The following is a 22,699-nucleotide window of genomic DNA, read 5'->3' as shown; positions in this document are numbered from 1 at the left end:
CCAAAAGTAGCTCCTTGTATCGGTTGGTGTCCAACTAACCAGGCACTTTTGGCTACAAGCAGAAGCTAAATAGTTTCAGATGCCCTCAATTTCGAACCTGGGGTGCCTCATAACTCGGTGAGCAGCGTCAATGGGTAGGAGTCCCCGACTCCCATGCGAAGGGTCTCACTCAACTGGCAAGAACATCACGCCTCAGTGAGCAGTCTCAATGGGTAGGAGTCCCTCACTCCCATGCAAAGTGCCTCACTCAACTGGCAAGAACATCACGCCTCAGTGAGCAGTCTCAATGGGTAGGAGTCCCCGACTCCCATGCGAAGGGTCTCACTCAACTGGCAAGAACATCACGCCTCAGTGAGCAGTCTCAATGGGTAGGAGTCCCTCACTCCCATGCAAAGTGCCTCACTCAACTGGCAAGAACATCACGCCTCAGTGAGCAATCTCAATAGGTAGGAGTCCCTCACTCCCATGCAAAGTGCCTCACTCAACTGGCAAGAACATCACGCCTCAGTGGGCAGTCTCGAGGGGTGGAAGTCCCTCACTCCCATGGAAAGGGTCTCACTCAACTGGCAAGAACATCATGCCTCAGTGAGCAGTCTCAATGGGTGGAAGTCCCTCACTCCCATGGAAAGGGTCTCACTCAACTGGCAATAACATTGCGCCTCAGTGAGCAGTCTCAAGGGGTAGAAGTCCCTCACTCCCATGGAAAGGGTCTCACTCAACTGGCAAGAAAATCACACCTCGGTGGAAAGTCTGAGCAAGTGAGCACTCTGAACCTCTTCCCCTTACCTGCTACTGGTAGGGCCTCAGAGGACTGTGGCTGGCTGAGCTCACAGGGATGCAGTTCCCAGTTTCGCCTACATTGCTGCCTGGTGACCCTACGCAAGGGAGTGTGGATAAATGCCGTGCGGATCAGTAGTGAACGCTGCCTCATTCATTCATTCATTCATTCATTCAATCGCACCCCTAGTACACGGTCTCAGCCAGTGGGTGAGAGCATCTCAAGCAGGGGCGCAGTCTCACTCTTTGGGTGGGAGCGTTACAGCTCAAAGTGCAGTGTTATGTGGCAAGCGGATCTTGTGTAGCGTGAATGTTGCCGGATGCGCCTCTAGGCACTACGACATATCGTGTAAATGTTTTGGCTTGGTTGCACATAAGTCTTAAGCTTGACCCGATTCAAAGGCCCAACTAGCCTTTGATTTGGCCCAAGTTAAAGCAAATGCCTCCAAGCGGGGCGTGTATGGAGCTTGGGGCCAGTCCGCTGCCGGATACGCGGGTGTTGGGGCGCGGGTGGGGAGTGGGGGCAGGGGTGGTGGTCCCTTCCTGTTTCGCAGCACTGTTGGGAGCAGGAGGTGAACCAGTCCAGCATAAATGCCTCAGAGTTCCCGCCGGGAGGGGGTGCGAAAGGAAGAATGGAGGTCGTGCATGCATCGTTTATTAAAACAAGGCCGAGTACAAAACAGCTATACCTCTGAAATAGCAGCATTCCCGCCATTTGCAGACTTCCAAACCTTCTGGGGTGGCAAAGTCAACCCCCGCCCCTCCCGCAGTAAACATCAAGGACCGCTCGGCGCGGCATGCACGAGGGAAGCTTGCACTGCCCAAGCGACCTCCAAGCTCCCCTTGCCTCATGGGTGGGCATGAAGAAAACCCTTCATGTTAACCACTCCGCCCCCCCCATGCAAAGACGAGGGGTCAATCAAGGTCAACACCATGACAACAGCTGCCAGTGGCCGAGGTCGCCAGAAAGCCAGGGTCGGTCCCTAGGCGAGGCTGTGCTGCCGAGTGCCAGATAACCGCCCTTCAATAACGCCCCAGTGAGGGCAGGCCGACCTTTAGGGGGTTGGGGAAGGCCCCCCCACACAGCCACACCCGGGAGAACGGAGAGGGCCTTCCAGGTGCGACTCGCCATGCCCACTGCACCTTTCTTGAGCCATCCAGGGCCACCGGCAGGCAGCCCTGTGGCCATTAACATATCCTAAAGCACGGCGTAACCGTCTTCAAGCATGACAGCCTCCCCAACTCCCCAACCCCCCAAGCAGAGACGAGAGGCCCCCTTCTTCATTCCCCGAGCATTCGATGTGGCGCTCCCTGCACATGCCTGGGTGGAGCATGCTGTTGGAGGGAGCATGCTGTTGGAGGCAGCTTGCTGGCTTGGTCAGTGCTTAGCAGGCAAGTGGTCACTCAGCCCCGCTGGTGGAATCACGGATCACACAGCGTCATGGCGGAGAAGCCGGGATTCGAACCAGAGCTTCCGGCTCCACGGCCAACAACGTGCCTATTGCCCACAAGAAAGACCCAGCTGAGGAGGCCAATCGGTGAACATTTGACCAACAACCCTGGCAGGCCTTTCCCAAAAGCCTGAGAAAGCCACGGCACGCCCCGCTCCTAAGCAATGGCCACTCCACAATTAAAAAGGTGCAAGCTTGCTTTTAGTCAAGCGATATTTTTTACCTCGATAACTTTAGCTTCCAATTTGTGTTCTCAACGGACAAGGAGAGGAAAAAGGCAGTGCGTTACAGGAAAGGGGGTCTCCCAGCCACCCCAGGAGCAGAGAAGCAGGAGGAAAAAAGTTCATCTGTATGAGATTTGGGGGAGGGTTGGATCTGGCATCTTATAACGTGTTCGGTTTTCCTGGCTTCTTTGTTTTGTATAAACTCCAATAAAAATACTCAAATAAAAATGTGAATTTAAAAAAAAGTAAATCCATTTTAAAAAAAAAAAAAGAACGGGAGGAAGTTGGTTATTAATGACGTCATTATAGCGCTGCGCCAATAACTCCCTCATACCACCATGACGAGATTAACTCCTGTACGCCCCGGTGGGCGACCCCTGTCACCGAATGGTTCTCTTTAGGGTGCTAGAATTAGAACTGCACAGTCCTCATCCCCTAGCTGTATTGCTTGTGCTACAAGAAGGACGGCAGAGTCCTCATCGGCTAGCCTGTATTGCTTGTGCTACAGGAAGGATGGCAGAGTCCTCATCGCCTAGCCTGTATTGCTTGTTCTACAGGAAGCAACGCAGAGTCACCTAGCCTGTATTGCTTGTGCTACAGGAAGCAACGCAGAGTCCTCATCGCCTAGCCTTTAGTGCTTGTGCTACAGGATGCAACGCAGAGTCCTCATCGCCTAGCCTGTAGTGCTTGTGCTACAGGATGCAAGGCAGAGTCCTCAGCGCTTAGCCTGTAGTGCTACAGGACGCAATGCACCGTCCTAATCACCTAGCCTGCTCAGTGTGTGCGTTAGAGTAAGCACTGCACAGCCATCTTACCCTAGCATGCATTGTATGCATTACAGGAAGCTCTGCAAGGATGCCCTTCTCAGCCCCTCGGCCTGTAAGGCTTTTATTACCATGAGCCTTGCTAGGATTTCACACTCATTTCTGGGGCCTGTATAGCGTTGTGTTACAGCAAGCGCTACAGGAAGCACATGTGACTCGTGGGCCTGTATGGTGTGCATTGCAGAAAACCTTTCAGAGAGCTCCCCTCATCCCTTTACATGTAAGCCTTTTCAGTGACCACATGGGCCTGTGTGCGAGTGGTAGGAGCTTCCAGTAAAACCCTTGTGATGCAAGGCCTGCGGGAGCCCAGAGGCCTCCTGGGTCCGTATGGCTAGTGCAGGTAACTCCCCATTCCTCCCTAGGGATGCAAGCCCTGCAGGGAGCCTCCTGGGTCCGTATAGCTAGTGCAGGTAACTCCCCATTCCTCCCTAGGCATGCAAGCCCTGCAGGGAGCCCTCTGCGGCCTCCTGGGTCCGTATGGCTAGTGCAGGTAACTCCCCATTCCTCCCTGGGGATGCGAGCCCTGCAGGGGGCCTCCTGGGTCCGTATGGCTAGTGCAGGTAACTCCCCATTCCTTCCTGGGGGTGCAAGCCCTGCAGGGAGCCTCCTGGGGTATGGCTAGGGCAGATAACTCCCCATTCCTCCGATGCGAGCCCTGCAGGGAGCCTCCTGGGTGCATATGGTTTGTGCAGGTAACTCCCCATTCCTCCCTGGGGATGCGAGCCCTGCAGGGGGCCTCCTGGGGTATGGCTAGTGCAGGTAACTCCCCATTCCTCCCTGGCGGTGCGATCCTGGGTCTGTATGGCTAGTGCAGGTAACTCCCCATTCCTCCCTGGGGATTCGAGCCCTGCGGCCTCCTGGGTCCGTATGGCTAGTGCAGGTAACACCCCATTCCTCCCTGGGGATGCGAGCCCTGCAGGGAGCGTCCTGGGGTATGGCTAGTGCAGGTAACTCCCCATTCCTCCCTGGGGATGTGAGCCCTGCAGGGAGCCACCTGGGTCCGTATGGCTAGTGCAGGTAACTCCCCATTCCTCCCTGGGGATGCTAGCCCTGCAGGGAGCCTCCTGGGTCCGTATGGCTAGTGCAGGCAACTCCCCATTCCTCCCTGGGGGTGCGAGCCCTGCAGGTAGCCTCCTGGGTCCGTATGGCTAGTGCAGGTAACTCCCCATTCCTCCCTGGGAATGCGAGCCCTGCAGGGAGCCTCCTGGGTCCGTATGGCTAGTGCAGGTAACTCCCCATTCCTCCCTGGGGGTGCGGGCCCTGCAGGTGGCCTCCTGGGTCCGTATGGCTAGTGCAGGTAACTCCCCATTCCTCCCTGGGGATGCGAGCCCTGCAGGGGGCCTCCTGGGTCCGTATGGCTAGTGCAGGTAACACCCCATTCCTCCCTGGGGATGCGAGCCCTGCAGGGAGCGTCCTGGGGTATGGCTAGTGCAGGTAACTCCCCATTCCTCCCTAGGGATGCGAGCCCTGCAGGGAGCCTCCTGGGTCCGTATGGCTAGTGCAGGTAACTCCCCATTCCTCCCTGGGGATGCGAGCCCTGCAGGGGGCCTCCTTGGTCCGTATGGCTAGTGCAGGTAACTCCCCATTCCTCCCTGGGGATTCGAGCCCTGCAGGGAGCCCCCTGCGGCCTCCTGGGACAGTATGGCTAGTGCAGGTAACACCCCATTCCTCCCTGGGGATGCGAGACCTGCAGGGAGCGTCCTGGGGTATGGCTAGTGCAGGTAACTCCCCAGTCCTCCCTGGGGGTGCGAGCCCTGCAGGGAGGGCCGCAGGGGCTGTATAACCTCTGACACTGGAAGTATCGCATGGCGAGTCCCCCTCATTCGTTGCCCTCCGTGGAGGCGTTACAGCAAGTCCTTCACGGAGCCCCTTCTCACCCCTTGGGAATGGGTTATAACGCTACTGGAAGTTCTGCATGGCATGTCCACTCATCGGTTGGCATGTATGGAGTGTTCTGGACTACACCTCCCATGACCCCCACCGTTATTGATTATGCCGTCTAGGGGAATTGAGGTTGCAGTCCACAACGTCTGGAGATCCAAAGGTTGCAGACCCCTGCCCTACAGAGTGCCCACTCACCCCCTTTATCCTAGTGGCAGTGTTACTGCAGCACTCAAAAGCAGCGTGCATACACGACCAATGTCATTTAGGGAAGGGCCCCTTCCCCTAGAGTTATAGTGGGGGTAGAAAGCACAACTCCCAGAATGCAAAGCAAAACCAGAACTGGATGTTCAATCTCCCCGGTGACATGGGGCGGGGTCCTTGCTATTTAAAGAGCATCTGCACCCCTCCCTCCCGCCCCCCCCCCCACAGGAGTGAAGGATGCAGATGGGGAGGCGTGACCTTAAGTTTGGGGCGCCCACGCGTTGCGCTTTCACTAGTATCCCAAGATCACGGGATCATGCAATTGAAGGCTTACTGGGTGGCACCTGCGTGCCTAGCGTACACACATATATCCCGAGAAGGTCTTTCAGGTAACTGGTCACGTGGGCCCGGGGACACCCCGGCTGCACTTCCGCCCTAGCACCCGGGCTCCCCCTTTCCTCTTGGAGAGTCCCATTGCCAGAAAGTTCAACAACAGAACAAAGCAAACAATAGAAGCAGCATAAACCTTGATCCGTGCAAACACTGCCTTTCAAAACACACCCGAAGCTTTAATGGTCTGTGAAAAGTGGCATTTGGGAATGTAGGCGTTTGAACGAGGAAAGGCTTTCTTCCCGAAATTCCACAAGCAGGCCTAATGCCCAGCAAGAAATTAGCTTTAAAAGACTGTGTAGGTGGCCCAAATCACAACAATCGCCAAAGGGGACAGGTTTTCCTTTGAAAGGAGCTTTACTTTTATTAAGAGTAAGTCTGCGGGTTCTAAAACGATACATCCCTCATGCCAGCGTTGCCCCAAAACTCCAGGACACGTTCTAAGACTACAACTTTTCAAAGCAAAAATATGTTTAATTGACAATGGAGTTCCAGAATTAAAGATGAGAACCTTTATTTCAAAAAGATGTGCAGAAAAAGATTTTTTTTAAATGAAGTTTGCCAAATCTGTAAATGGAAAGTGGGGTTTGATGCCCGAAAACCAACGAAAATCAGTTCTATCGCAAACCGCCTTCTGTCTGCCGCTCCATGTACACAAGTGGAGGGTGGGCCGACTATGGACATGAAACAAGCTGAAGTCAGAAGTTTATGGTTTGAATTAATCTTAACCACTGGCATTGCCCCCAAGCAACCTCCCACGCCACCGATTTTAAGCCAGTGTACACCACCTCAGATGGGGACCAGCCATTTGCAAATCACAGTCCTGGTCCTGCCACCAATGGGAGCAGTCTAGCCGGAACCGCCGGTCCCCTCCACTCTGCGGGGAAACCAGAACCCCTAAACATGTTCATGCCTCCTCGGGGCTCATTTACTCCTGGATGGTGGATCAGCGCTTTTAGTTCGATCTTCTTCAGGGATTGGTCAGCCATTGACAATGTGCCCACATCATTGGCCAGGCATCGGGAAGCCATTGACCATGTGCCCACATCATTGGCCAGGCATCGGGAAGCCACTGACCACATCATTGGCCAGGCATCGGGAAGCCATTGACCACATCATTGGCCAGATATTGGGAAGCCATTGGCCAGGTATCGGGAAGCCATTGGCCAGGTATCGAGAAGCCATTGGCCATTTGCCCACATCATTGGCCAGGCATCGAGAAGCCACTGACGATTGGTCAGGCATCGGGAAGCTGCGATGAGACCGACTACAGATCACACCCAACAGTTCTTGACGGGCACACGGTGCCCTCCCCTTGCTTCCAGGCGCACGTGCCTCCCCTTGCTTCCAGGCGCACGTGCCCCAGAGCATTCCATGCGGTGTGTCCCATTAAAGCGATGCACTACTTTGCACACTGCAGGATACGCATAACATTGGCTAATCGCCCCAGCCCTCTGCAGCACCAATAACCCATAACTAAACACCCGGCACCAAACTAGGATGTTCAGTGCAACCAAGGTGTCTTTGCCCCACGATCAAATCTGTAGGCTCACCTCTCCTACTGGAATACATTTTAAGCAAAAAGGATCACCCCAACCCGACTTTATTCGTATCCTATATTTTAAACTTAATACATACCAAAAGGTTACGTATACCTCAACTCAGAAGTGATAATTAATGGGTTGAAACATTCACCATCCATCATTAAATTAACCACAATCTATTCCCAAACATTATCTGTTGCTTCGGCAAGATCCCACTACAATAGCTACCATTCACCAAAGCAGGTGCCAACGAGCGTAAAGTGGACAAACCGCCACACGCTACCCAAATACGTGGAGAATGGCACACTCTTTCAAATTGCCTCCTCCCGGGTCTTCATCAAAGCTCGCATAGATATTTCAGACTGTCCGAAAACTTGTCTCTCGAGGAATACCGGCTCCCAAAGGACAGGAGTTACACTGCCATAAAGTCAACATTGAAATGACAAGGTCAAATTACGCATCATCCAATTAGAAGGCTACATGCAGGGCCATTATATGAATTCAATATTACATTCCCAGTGACAACAGCAAATCAGGTCTCCAATCAAACAAAAAGTGAAGAAAAGGGAACAAAGAAACGTTGACCCACGTTCCTTTGTACCCTGGAGTTCCAGCCAGAAAAGAGCCGCCGCCCCCCCCCTGCCCACGACCCCCACACACTGGGTCTGATGACAGGTGGGCACTTGATTCCCGGGATGGTAGCAGGCTCTCTACGACCCATTGCTGGTCATGTTCTTGCTCTCGGTCATCTGGACCCCCAAGAGCAACCTGGATCCACTTTTAACAGTGCCCTGGAAAGATGCCCATGTAGGAGCACCAGGGCACGCCGACAAGGCAGACGCATTGGGCAACAAGTTACACGTGGCATTTAATTCCGAAGCTACGGGACGCAAGGTGCTAGCTAGCTCCTCGCTGCCCACATTAGGGCTTTGGATTTAGTAGTGGCTGTCGAACCATAAACAGGGGTAAAAACGTCAGGTTGCAAGCTAGTAGCCAGGCCTAAACATGCCACTCGCCCCCTCAATAATCCACATAAGCACAGAACACCATTGCTTACTCGCCAATAATCAATTATCACTAGCCAATGGCTAGCGGCGAGTGCACATTTTGACCCTTGCCGTAAAGGAGATTTAATGCAAACATACAATATCCTCTTGTGAGGAATTCTACCATCCGCACAGGGAGTGTGCACTCACCTGGGTTTTTTGAAATTTTATATGAAATTGAATGATGGTAGGTAGATCAACCTCTGGAAAATGTGTGGGGCTAATCCACACACATTTTCCTATGCTCACCACACGACATACACATAAACCTATGTACTCTGGGTGGACTACAGGCGCAGTCGCGGCAATCATTTAGTTGGGATACGACAGCCAGGAGAACACCCTGTCATCACAGAAGCGGGAGGGCCAAATCTTCCCCCTGCCATGTCCAGCCTAATTAACTAACAAAGGCTCCATAGATCCGACCTGTCCTTTGGTTTAGCTGTATAGCTGGTGGCAGCGATTGGGAGAGAGAACATACTAAAATAGTGTACTTCAAAAAGGCCCACATGGGGCCTGGCTGCAGCGTTTAACAAAGGAGACAGGAAACTCCAACAACCTTTCACATGCACCGTGTCAACCTGAAGCCAGCTCCCACCCTTAGTATCGATTGACAGCAAAATGTCATGTCTGGGACTGATGTATTACAGTAATCATCCCAGCAGGGGAACGCCATTCAGAAGGTATGAGTATGTGGCTTGTTGGAGCCAGAAAGTCTTGTCTTCCGGCTGCTTTAATCAGAAATCACAGAGCGCTCCTTTAACCAGAGCATTTGATCCACAACAGACGGGAAGATTGGTGGGACTTTGTATTACATGTTTTCGCCTCTTTACCTTTTCTGTTGCAAAGCACTCTGTTTATGACCTCACACATACAGGAGATTGTTGGTGGGGACCTAGGATTGGTTCATTAGGGTAAGCTTAGCCTACACCAACCCCTGTGGTCCATTTGGCTTAAAAAGAGGGTCGAGCGCTTATTTTGGGAAGATCATCTGAAGACTGCATGGAGTAGCAAGAACAACTCCTCATTGGGCCCTAGCTGAAGGTACAGTCTGCCTTACAGCTTCCGCCAGTGAAGGAAGGCCAGGATTTCCAAGAGGGAAGCAAGATCCCTCCCCTAAACATCCCCCAGGGAACAGCGGGAGATATTGAATCCAGAGGACCCTCTGTAGCTCCAGAACCAGTACCCAGCCAGCACGGAGCATGCCCTGCGAGGCTCTGCAGCAAGCTTCCTAGGTGGAAAGTGCCAGAGTGTGTCTGAACCAAACCAAGGACAAGGCAGCTGCCTGCAAAACTCTCCTCAGCTTTGGGATTAAAAGGATGACACAAACCCAGTGAAGAAGCTAGGAGGAGTGCATCGACAAGCATCAACTGCCGTCTACCTCAAAGGACATTTTTAAGCCAGTCAAGCCCCTCGAGCTGCAACCTGACTGCACTGCTGACTGTTATGCTGCCTTCGTTAACGCACGGTTGAGGCGCCTCGACCAGTGCTTCATAACTTCCGACCACCACTGATACGATTCCTGACTTCGAGCTGCCATGTAGGCCAGCCTGCAGCCATCCGCCCAGCTTTGCTCGCCAAACTGCCTGTCGCCTGATACCCGCAGCTGTCTCCCCATCTTGAAGTCTGTCGCAGAAGCTGCAAAATGCCATGAACCCGACTCGACCCTGTCGAGCACAAGGTACACTGTGGTTCTGTCCCACTGGTCCTTCTCCGAAGGCCTGTAGTGACACTTAACAACCCATTGCACCCTTTGTGTTGAAACCATGTATCCTTGAACTGTTGCGATTAATTTCTTTACCAACTACCCTCCTGTCAGTATCCAGAGTGCATCCCTTTTTCTTCTGTGAAACCGTCTGTCCTCCGTTTTCCTTCACATGGTGGGTTGTAATTTGTAGTGTGCTAGAACTGTCTGTTGTAGTAATAAAATAGTAGATATTTGTACACAACCTTTACTGGACAGTCTCTTATCATTGAGTAATAATTGTATTTTTGCTGTGTTGCAACAAACCAACAATCCACAAACGTGCGTTGGTAAGCCTGCCGTTCCGTCCTCGTTACCAACATTGGATAAGGAGGTTTATAATTTACTTGTGTTTGCAATCTGTTTGGATCCCTTCTGGTGTACTAGAGGTGTGGGACCTATTGATGGTTTAGAAACCGATATTCACCACTGGCTCCCCCGGAAGTTGATTTCTCTCACCTCTCCCATCACAATAAACCAATACAAGGCTGCAATGTCTAGGCCTAGGAAATGAGGCTCTCCAGATGTTTTGGCCCACCACTCCCATGATCCCCCAGGGCAGATGGGAGCTGTATTGCAATCACAACACTGGTTTCAGAAGCCCAGATCTAGTTATACAAGGACTGCTCCACAGACTATCTCCAGCTGCAATTCTTTAAGGTCTCATGCCCTGCGCCGGCGATTGCACGCCTTTTGCAAGTCGCATGATGGAGTTGCAGGCCCGTTTGCCCTTTCCTACTGTACTGCAGAGCATACTTGGGTGTACCAATATTTTATTCACCATTTGGTTGTGGGGTGAGTAGACTAAACTATTTACATGAAACATTCTACAAGATAATGTGTAGTCTAAATCTTAGGCTGTGTGAGAGGAAGTTCTTAAGTAGTAAAGGTGTTTGCTATAGTTCCTTAAAATAACAAAAAGCCCCAGGGCGCAGCGCAGACTTTACAGAGGACAGACTTAGCCTGGGTCCGTCATATTTAGGCAGCAAGGTGTGAAAAATGAAAAGTCGTGCCTAACATCGAAAGCTCGGCCAGTCCGTTTACAGGGTAATCTAAACATTCCTCAAATGTCCACAGACTTTGCACAAGCAGCAACAGACGTTGCACACCTGCCGCAGGCCGCCCAGACCTTGCACACCTGCCGCGGGCGTTCCAGACATCGCCCAGACGACCCCCACCTCCACCCCCTCCAGCACACCGATGGATGCTTCAGGCCAATTGCTCACACGCATTCCTTTGACCCACATATTTCATTAAAAGGAAATGTATATTGTATCGGAGAGGCACCCTTGCTTAGCGCTTCAAAGCCATACCAGTACTGGTTAAACGCTTGACCAATGCTACATAACAGGACATTAGTAAAACATACAAAGAATCGTGGTTATTGTAGACATTCTTAAAATAGACAAGATAGCATTTACAAATATTGAGACCCGACCACGGAGCGCAGCAGGGAGGAGAAAGGACGAAATGAACTAGCAATGGTTTGTGCGAGGATCCAACCAGTAGCTGGAACAGAAACACACTGAAAACAAGCACTGGCAATGCCAACAGTCTTTGCCTTTATGTCGACATGGGAAAGTTATTTGCCAGGCACTGCCGTAATGGTACTAACCGGCATGAATAGTAGCATTTTGAAAATGGGGCACGTGTCTGGGTATATGGCAGCAGTGGCTGGTAAATGCCCATTTAATACCAATACACAAGCCAAACCGTTTGGCTTTGCTAATGCTTGTTTTTAACAGAATTTCTGTGAAATACAAGCATGCTGCATAGTAATCAAATGGCGAAAGGCAGACCTGGGTAAGACATTGTGTTGCACCAGTAACCAACAATTAAACCATTAGTTCACAGAAGACTGCTTTGAAAAAACACTGGCAAGCAGGGACTTTAGAGCAAAGTTTGACTCTAAGCGATCTCAAAGAGATCCCAGGAGGAGGTGTTTTAGGGGAATTGGGGGGTCAAAAGAGGGTGGGAATGGGCATCAGCATGCCCACGGGCAATCAATGGGTGGGTAAATAACCAAACACCTGCCAGCTGTGTGCCCCGCCTCATACGCCATCTCTCCCTTGCTGCACTGCAATGCATTCGTTTCATTTTACAGGGGGTGCGAAAGCACCCCCTTAAAGCCACAACTAAAAAGGGACTCACAAAACCTGCTGCAAACCTGCCCACAGGGTATGAGACTACACGGTCAGACTTTCAAACTCACTGCCACTTTCTTTGGCATCAGCTGGCACTGGGGCACCGGAGAGCAAAAGAGGCTGTGCTCCAAGGTGCCCAGGCTGCGCCCCGATTGACCCCACAGATCAATTCATTGTTGCAGCACTGAGTTTTACAACATGCTAGTCATGCACACGCATGATCTGAAATAATTATCACAACACACAAAGTATCATCAACTTCACCGGGAAAGACCACAGGCCGGTGTACTGTGGCTCGCCAGACGTTTTGGACTACGACTCCCATGATCCCTCGCCATTGACTATAGCGGCTAGGGCGGATGGTAAAAGTAGTCCGGAACATCTGAGGAGCCGGAGCCGCCTAACCAGCAGATTATCAAGTAGGGGGGTAAATGAAGGCCCAACCCGCATAATTTGCTAATCGGCTGCAGATTTTGGGGTTCAGCACACACACAAATATCACACTTGCGTACTGCTTGTTCTTTAGGCACCATTACGTGGCTATGACCTCTTGCAGCACCTCTGACCAATCAGAAGGGGGCGGCATCATCTCATTGCTCCAAGCCACACCCCCATGTTTCCCAAAGACCACGTCATGCACTGTGCAGTCTGAGTGAGGACACCCCGAGAGTCCACTGGCAGCAGCCTGTGCCAAGCACCTGCTAAAAGACTGTATCTTGAGGGTCGTGGTATTAGGGCGAGAATGACCAGATTTGGGGTTCAAGGAGCGAGTGTGATGAGTCTGGAGCACGTAGGAAGGGGCTGTGTTTGTATTTTTGTTTTGGGCTGCGGTGCACATCGATACAATGTGAGGACTGACGGGACAAACTGTCTGCCAAAGCAGAGGGTGAGGAGCTGAAAACGCAGTGTGGGGGGCCCTGGACACAGGGGCACTGTGAGGAGCCTGGCCACACGGGCAGGGCCCCTGGGCACAGAGGCGGTGTGAGGAGCCTGGCCACACGGGCAGGGCCCCTGGGAGCCTGGGCACAGAGGCGATGTGAGGAGCCTGGCCACACGGGCAGGGACCCTGGGCACAGAGGCGGTGTGAGGGGCCTGGTCATACGGGCAGGGGCCCTGGGCACAGAGGCGATGTAAGGAGCCGGGCCACACGGGCAGGCGACAAGAGAGAGAATAGCGTGATGAATTTGATGCAGACAGACAATAATACAGCGTCAACTTCCTTGGCGTAGCGCCTAGAGACAGCCACGCACACAAGCACTAGAACAAGCTAAACTATTCCAAAGCCTGCGATGCCGCAGCAGCCGTGACACCACAAGAGGCAACTGCACATTATACATTGAAAGCAAATAAAGGCAGAATCCAGAAGCATGCTCTTGGCAGACATTGGCAGGGGCTGAAAGGGCCTATTTTTATATCTGTGCTAGATTGCCAGTGCACCAGGGGATTAACGCCGTCTGCTGCCAGACAGAGGGCACACACTTGCAATCAGCCGAGCCCAGCCGCTGTGGCACGGGGCACCCAGAGAGCCCGATGGCCACGCCTGCTGGGTACACAGGGTATGTGGCGAGTTAAAGGCAATTGCCAAAAATGCCAAATGCCCAATAACGCACCAGGCCTGTGTGAACCCCCCCCCCCCCCCACACACCCCCGCCCCAAACACCTGCATCCTGCACAATAAAATAAGCCATTCTTAACTATGTTCCAACACGTCTACATCAGGAAAACATGGGCATGGACAGAGTGGGGGCCAGGACAACACTGGGGACTGGCGTAAAAGCAGTGGGGCGCGTTGCCCAACGAAAGGCGGGGGTCCGCAAAGAAACATGGTACAGTCACATTTATAAATGTAAATCCCACTGGTAGTAGCTGCCAACTAGGACATACAATGGACTGAGAACCGTGATGGCGCTTTGAAACCCTTTGGCGACTAGAAAGCGCTACATGAGTAATGCAGAAAAACGAAAGCAGCTTCCGCGGACATGAACCATAATCCCTGTGAGGGGGTGGGGGGGCATTAGGCACACGGCCTGCCTGCTCCATCAATATGCATGCGCTGCGCCTGGCCTAGATACAGACAGCGTGCCCCGTCCTGCTCTCTGCAGGGAGGCACCTGTCAAGCTGCGCCCAGCAAGCCAGCTCCCCACAAGGGCACGCTCACAGACGCCCCAGAAACAGCTACACACAATAGGTGTTCTCCTGCAGCTGGCATGCCGGGGCTCGGCCCTATACACAAATATTAAATTAGCAAAAAAGCACCCCAGAGCAAACAGCGCAACACATTTTAGAAAGCAGCCAGGCGCACACTGAAGACCCCACACAACATGCAGTTCGGGAATCGTGTGCACGCCGGGGCCAGCACCGACCCCCAGAATGAGAGCAGGGTTTGCCGCCTACCTTTCACCTGGGTGTCGTACTCGGCCAGGATCTCCTTCTCCTTCTTGAACCTGGCCGGAGACGTCATGTTTTCAGCCGTGGGAGAAATGCAATCCTTTTGCCCCCAGTGACGGTATGCTCCGACCTCCGGTGAGAAGAGCCGCGACGATCCTGCACTCCCCCCACGCGGGAACGGGCGCAGGTTCGCGGACAGCGGTCAGAGTCCGGGCGTCGCCCCCGGATCACTGGCGGGTCCACCCGCACCACCGCAGCATGCCTGGTCCTCGGGGAGGGGCCGGGGGCTCTGCTGGGAGAGGCGAGCAAGATGGCTCAGCACCGCGGCGCCTGAAACAAAGAAAAGTGCATTTCACTTAAAGCGCCCAGAGGAGGAGTGTCTGTGGCCGTCTAGGAGGCGCGGCGAGCGCGCAGCGTAGGGAGCATGCAGGCAACGGGGGCAGAGGCACGGCGCAGGCAACGGGCGGGTAGGCACACAACAGGCAGCATGCAAATGACTGGGATGCAAGTACACAGCACACAGGCAGAATGGAGAGCAGGCGCACAGGCAGCACGCACAGGACGGCCATACAGGCACAGCACAGGCAGCCTGGAGAGCAGGCGCACACAGCACTTGCAGAGAACCGTGGTATCATGCACACAGGAGAGCCAGCATGCACAGGGACAGAGGCTGACAGCACAGGCAGAGGGAAGAGAGCAAGGGAACACATTCAGCATGTGGACGGGCACCAAGCAGCAGCCACACAGCCAACAGGCAGAAATCAGGGAAACAAGCCCGGTAGGCACACTGGCAGGGAGCAGGCACGCGGGACAGGCGGCCTGCAGAAAACAGGAAAAAAAGCACCGACAGGAGCGAGGTTACAGGCACGTGCGAAGAAACACAGGCAGCCAGAACGGTCCACCCTTATAGGAACATATGTAAGCACACCCCTCAATAACCACACATGCATGGACTAGGATAGATATATAGTTATACACACACACATATATAGTACGCCTAAATGCATATGCATTCTAATTATGCGCACATATTTGCGCGCGTGTGCATATTACAAATGGGGGTACGAGGTCCATTCCAGAACATTCCTGCAGCCACACGTGCATGCAGGGTGCAGAGAGCATGGCCATAGTGCGGGCAACTCTCCCATTAATCCACACAAAGCCCAAGAAACGCCCCCTTTACTAAAAGTGCTGGGCCTAGAAATACACGCAGGAACCCGGCACATGCCCTGCGCTCACTCCAGAAAAGTCAGCACTGTCCAAACCCGGGGCATCCCCCCCCGCCCCCCATCCCCCAAAGAGATGAAGACTGGTGCGAGGCCCAGGCAGGCTGCCCCGCGCAGCTCCCAGCGCGGGCAGGGGGCCAGCTCACAACTTTGGCCGCGCTTTTATTCTGTTTTTCTTGCACGCTTTTCCTTGGCAGGGGAGCAGGGCTTTAAGTGGGCCGGGGCCTGCCGGGGCTGGGCCCCGGCAGGCTCCGAAATTTCGTTTTGAGGCGGGGCCCTGCCGGGGCCCACTAATCTCCCCGGGCAGCCCCGGCCACTACACGAAAAGGCATTTTTTTCTACAGCCTGAAGCTCTCGCTCGTGTGCGAGAGCTCCAGGCTTCAGAAAAAAATGCCTTTCAGCCATAATGGTGGCGCCGCACCTGCGAGGCATCCCTTTAATCAAGGGATGCACGTGGGCCGGCGCCACCATTATGGAGAAACGTGAGGCCGCTGGAAGCAGAGGCCTTGCTTTCTAAATACTGAAGCTCCCGCGGATTCGCGGGAGTTTCAGTCTTTAGGAAAAAGGCCTCTGCTTCCAGTGGCCTCACCCTGTCAGCCTTAATGGTGACGCTGCCCCTCCCCAGCTGGCGAGGGGCAGCAACACCATTAAGGCTGAATAGGCGAGGCGCTGTCCCCTGCCAGGCAAGCATATACAAAATAAATGCCGAGATCAGCACCCTCTCCCCCATAGGGGAGAGGGTGCTAATCTCTACAAAAGGCTGCCTGGCAGGGGTGCCAGTAGCCCATTGAGCCGGGACTCGTCAAAGGGGCGTGGCCTAACGGCCCATCAAGACCCCGATGTTAGGCCACGCCCCCTCGATGGGCCCCGGCTCGATTTGTAGTGCCACTTAAGGCACTGCAGGGGAGTGAGGGGGGGCTGTAAACGCACACTCCCTCCGAGTCACTGGGACTCCCAGACATCAAAGGCAGAGCGGTCCGAGGCAGGAAATGGAGATTTAAGGGGACAGGAGGAGTTCGGAGGGGCTTTCCGCCAACAATGGCAGATTGTGGGGCTGGCGGGCTGGACGGGACCCATCAAAGGCGGTCCCTGCACAGGGCAGCAGGGCGCGGTGCTGCCCGGATCCAGTGAACCCCCCCCCCCTCCCTTTAGTTAGGGGGTGGAGGCCGCTGCCTTTGTCTAGAAAGGAGGCAGCAGGCACGAGTTTAACTTTAAAAAGGGACAACTGAAGAGCCAGCCCCTCTCTCTCACCCCCCATCATTCTTCTTACCCCTCGTACCACCCAAATGCCCCGTTCCTACTCGGCCTCCCTAACAATGCGCCTTGCGACGCCCTTAGTTCCCCCAAAAAATGCATTCCAAGACATGGCGGAGCCCGTCCCCTCATACAGCTCCAGGATGGGACAGCCCCCGCCACACCACAGTAGCGGAAACAAGTCTGTACCGATGTGTCACTCAAACGTGTATATGCTGCCGCCCCCCCCCCTTCATGGTTGCTGGGCCCCCCATGCAGCCACCACATTGCCCCTCTAAAGGCATTCGCCCCAGATGGACAATCTTCGCCCCCCTAGCCCCCACATCTTGCCACACTGTCCCTCTAGTCTATAGGCTTCGGGCACGGGCATTCTTTGATGTTCACACTGGTCACGTGTGTGCTCTATGTGGGATGTGTGTGCTCTATGCGGCATGTGTCTGCATGCAATAAACGACAGGGTCCTGCAACCTGTGGCTCTCCATATGTTTAGGACTGCAACTCCCATGATCCTCCACCGTGGCTTATACTGACTAGGGCAAATATGAGCGATCGCCCAAAACATCTGGCAAGGCAAAGGTTGCACACCATAACGGCACCGTGTGCTGGGTGGGGTTACACAGATACAGAGAGCACTCTACTCGAAAGGTGTCGGGTGTATTTTTATGCAGTGCCAGCTTGCATGTTATGCACACACTCAAGGTACACAGTGACGCACGTGCAAGGTCCATATAGCGACTTGATTAATGTAAACACAGCTCCTTTTTAGTGAACTGTAGCCACGTCTGGGTTCCATGATGCATCCAACAGACTGCACACAGCCTAGAACAGGAGGAGCTACACAAATGCAAGATACCATGTAATAAAGGCATACAGCCTTTGCCCGGGCCCCATGCGCCTACGGTGTCCTTGTTGCCCCTATATAGGTTTGTGTTGCAAACAGCCCCTTGTATGTGTCTCCACCTGTGTGCCACACAAAGGCCCTCCCTAGTAGCTTGCGACTTGAAATGTTGCCCCAGGCCTCTTCTCATAGTTCCAGCCTTTCTCCATGCATGTTAACAGACATCCATCCTCCCGTCTGTACACTGCACACATCGGCACCAGTGTACTCCATGTTCTCGTTTCTCGCAGAGTCCTGGCCAGAATGAGCTGGTTTCTCACGTAGGTTGCAGTGTCCCACAGTGCCCACATTAGGCAGCCTGTTATATATGTTCTCTCTTCATGTTTTCCAGTCGCCTTTTTTTTTTTCAGGCCTTCCCAGTTATCCCGGTCTGTGTGTTGCATACAACCCTTCCCACAGTTCGCGCTCTTGTGTGTAGCATTCCCACAGCTACCCTGCTCTGTAACCCTCCACATGCTACCCTGTCCATCTCTGCAGCATACTACATCCTCTCCCATAACTACCTGGCCTCCTCGTGAATGCTGCACATTGCCCTACCCTCCACATGCTACCCTGTCCACCTCTGCCACATACTACATTCTCTCCCATAACTACCCGGACTCCTCGTGAATGCTGCACATTGCCCTGCCCTCCACATGCTACCCTGTCCATCTCTGCAGCATACTACATTCTCTCTCATAGTTACCCGGCCTCCTCGTGAATGCTGCACATTGCCCTACCCTCCACATCCTACCCTGTCCATCTCTGCAGCATACTACATTCTCTCCCACAACTACCCGGCCTCCTCGTGAATGCTGCACATTGCCCTGCCCTCCACATGCTACCCTGTCCATCTCTGCAGCATACTACATTCTCTCCCATAACTACCCTGAGCACCACACACCGTGGGTAATAATAAGCAGCGCTCGGATACCTGAGGGTTTGTAGCGCTATATAAAAGCCTAATTATTATTATTATTATTATTATTACCCGGCCTCCTCGTGAATGCTGCACATCGCCCTGCCCTCCACATGCTACCCTGTCCATCTCTGCAGTATACTACATTCTGTCCCTTAGTTACCCGGTCTCCTCGTAAATGCTGCACATCGCCCTACCATCCATATGCTATCCTGGCCATCTACGCGGCATACTACATTCTCTCCCATAGTTACCCGGCCTCTTCGTGAATGCTGCACATCGCCCTACCCTCCACATGCTACCCTGTCCATCTCTGCCGCATACTACGTTCTCTCCCATAGTTACCCGGCCTCCTCGTGAATGCTGCACATTGCCCTACCCTCCACATGCTACCCTGTCCATCTCTGCAGCATACTACGTTCTCTCCCATAACTACCCGGCCTCCTTGTGAATGCTGCACATTGCCCTACCCTCCACATGCTACCCTGTCCATCTCTGCCGTATACTACATTCTCTCCCATAACTACCCAGCCTCCTCGTGAATGCTGCACATTGCCCTACCCTCCACATGCTACCCTGTCCACCTCTGCCGCATACTACATTCTCTCCCATAGTTACCCGGCCTCCTCGTGAATGCTGCACATTGCCCTACCCTCCACATGCTACCCTGTCCACCTCTGCCGCATAATACATTCACTCCCATAACTACCCGGCCTCCTCGTGAATGCTGCACATTGCCCTACTCTCCACATGCTACCCTGTCCATCTCTGCAGCATACTACATTCTGTCCCTTCGTTTCCCGGTCTCCTTGTAAATGCTGCACATCGCCCTACCCTCCACATGCTTTACCACTGAAATCTCTTCATTGGCTCCCAGTGGCAGCAAAGATCAAGTTCAAGACCCTCTGCATCGTCCACAATGGCCTTCTGGGGCCCGGGAAAGCACTACCTCCAATGTTCTCTTCCTAAACATCTCCCTTCTAGAGCCCTCCGCTCATCCACCTACAACCTTGAGGGTCAGTCGGTTTTCTAAGTAGAGAGCTGGGGGCAGATCTCTTTTTTCGAATGGGGCCTCCCTCTGGAACAGCCTCCCTGCCTCTCAAACTTGAGCAGAACCACCCACGGTTCCGGAAGCAACTCAAGACCTTCCTCTTCCCCCCTGCTTTCACTTCCCCTGCTGATGACCTTCTTGGTTCATGTACTGTGGACCTGGCCACCCTCTGAACTTGAGCTCAGGTCCTCGCTTGTCCAGCTGCACCACCTTGCACTGCCGCCTGGCTCCCACATCACTTGTGGTCTGCATCTGTAACCCTCCAGTCCCCTCTCTCTGCACTTAAGAGCCATCCGTTGACTGCAATTTCCTTACCTGCACTTTTTGATTATCTGCACTTCTCCACCCCCCCCACCCACCCCTGTGGCACTTCTCCCTATCCCCTCCCCGCACTTGCACGATCTGGATCACACAGGGCCTAGTAAGATCATTGTTTTGTCCTCCCTCTGCCCCCCCCTTGTGTACAGGCGCGTCATAAACGACATATCATATCATGCTACCCTGTCCATCTCTGCAGCATACTGCAGTCTCTCCCATAGTTACCCGGTCACCTTGTGAATGCTGCACACCACCATACCATCCACACGGTACCCTGTCCTCCGTGTTTTGCACATGGCCCTCCCCATAGTTACCCTGTCTCACCATGCATGCTGCACACAGCCCTCCCCATAGTACCCTGCCTCACCATGCATGCTGCACTCAACCTTCCCCATAGTTAGGATGTCTCACCACACAGCTGTCCCTCCACACGCTACCCTGTCCTCAGTGTTGCACATCGCTCCCCTCCCCAGTTACCCAGTCTCACCATGCACGCTGCACACAGCCGTCCCTCCGCACGCTAGACTGTCCATCTCAGTGCATGGCACACAGCCCTCCACGGATACCGAGTCTCACCATGCATGCTGCGCAGAGCCGTCCCTGCACATGCTACCCTGCCCTAAGTGTGTTGCACACAGCCCTCTCCTCTCCATAGTTGCCCTGTCTCACTATGTATGCTTCACAAAGCCCTCCCTCTACACGCTACCCTGTCCTCTGTGTTGCACACAGCCAGCTCTCTCCCAACCTCCCCAGTTACCCTGTCTCGCCATGCATGATGCACACACCCCATCTCCACACGCTACCCTGTCCTTTGTGTTGCACACAGCCAGCTCTCCCTCCCACTCTCCCTCCCTCCCCAGTTACCCTGTCTCGCCATGCATGATGCACACACCCCACCTCCACACACTACCCTGTTCCACACAGCCAGCTCTCCCTCCCTGCCTCCAGTTACCCCGGCTCACCATGCATGATGCACACACCCCACCTCCACACTACCCTGCCCTCTGTGTTGCACACAGCCAGCTCTCCCTCCCTCCCTCCCCACAGTTACCCCGGCTCACCATGCATGATGCACACCCCATCTCCACACCACCCTGTCCTCTGTGTTGCACACAGCCAGCTCTCCCTCCCTCCCCACAGTTACCACGGCTCACCATGCATGATGCACACACCCCACCTCCACACTACCCTGCCCTCTGTGTTGCACACAGCCAGCTCTCCCTCCCTCCCTCCCCACAGTTACCCCGGCTCACCATGCATGATGCACACCCCACCTCCACACCACCCTGTCCTCTGTGTTGCACACAGCCAGCTCTCCCTCCATCCCCACAGTTACCCCGGCTCACCATGCATGATGCACACCCCACCTCCACACCACCCTGTGCTCTGTGTTGCACACAGCCAGCTCTCCCTCCATCCCTCCCCACAGTTACCCCGGCTCACCATGCATGATGCACACCCCACCTCCACACCACCCTGTCCTCTGTGTTGCACACAGCCAGCTCTCCCTCCCTCCCTCCCCACAGTTACCCCGGCTCACCATGCATGATGCACACCCCACCTCCACACCACCCTGTCCTCTGTGTTGCACACAGCCAGCTCTCCCTCCCTCCCCACAGTTACCCCGGCTCACCATGCATGATGCACACCCCACCTCCACACCACCCTGTGCTCTGTGTTGCACACAGCCAGCTCTCCCTCCACCCATCTCTCCCTCCCCACAGTTACCCAGCCTCCCCACGCACGCTGAGCCCTGCCATTGTCTGTGTCCTGCACGCAGCCCCCTTCCCTTGTTACCCAGTACACGCCGCATGCAGGGCCAGTACCTCGTCCTCCTCCTGTTGCCGGCTCGGTTCCTCCAGGCCTCGCTTCTCTGCTCACCTCATTCTCACACTTGGGTTTCGCCCAGAAAAAAAAAGCAGATATCCTAACTTCTAATTTTTTTCCTACTCCAAAATCAGGGGGGACCGCTGTCCCCGCCCTTCCCCGGTTTTCCGACCAGTGCAAAGAGCCACTGAGCCCGAGTGACACACGCTGTGGCCACTCACACCAAGGGGGGCGGCTTCTTCACCACACGGAAACGCCAATAGGAGGAGCCGGGACGTCCATAAGCATGCGTAAGGGGGCGTGATCCGATAGCCGGGAGCAGGGTGATGGGATTGGCAGTTGCTTAAGGCCAATCAGAGTGATGGGACGTGACAAGGCGTGCACGACGCATAACAGAAAGCTTCAGTGCCAAGACGAGAGCCATAGTTGAAATTAAAAAAGGACTAAAACACCAGGGGCGGAGCGGCCATGTTGCAATGGTGCCACCACGATATCTCAAAGAAGACCGACCAAGCGATTCATTTCAAATAGGTTCAAGTATTTAATGGCATTTTGCTGATTAACAGAAACATATATATGCCTATACCTTTAAGGAAAAACACATAAACAT

The 22,699-nt window shown here is 53.9% G+C and overlaps 1 protein-coding gene across 1 annotated transcript in view; it reads right to left on the bottom strand.

Moving 5' to 3' along the window:
- Positions 1-22,238, bottom strand: part of SRGAP2 (SLIT-ROBO Rho GTPase activating protein 2) — a 400,495-nt gene extending 378,257 nt beyond the window's left edge. The window contains exons 1-2 of the mRNA XM_069633174.1: positions 22,089-22,238; positions 14,624-14,947 (exon numbers count right to left, since the gene is read on the bottom strand). Coding sequence (XP_069489275.1) covers positions 14,624-14,690 — 67 coding nt within the window. The 5' untranslated portion in view covers positions 14,691-14,947; positions 22,089-22,238. The remainder of the gene's footprint in view (positions 1-14,623; positions 14,948-22,088) is intronic.
- Between the last annotated feature and the right edge of the window lie 461 nt (positions 22,239-22,699).

This window comes from Ambystoma mexicanum, chromosome 13 (assembly GCF_040938575.1).
Source record: "Ambystoma mexicanum isolate Mex_15411 chromosome 13, UKY_AmexF1_1, whole genome shotgun sequence".
Taxonomy (NCBI): Eukaryota; Metazoa; Chordata; class Amphibia; order Caudata; family Ambystomatidae; genus Ambystoma; species Ambystoma mexicanum.
This window is presented reverse-complemented; position numbering and strand designations above follow the sequence as displayed.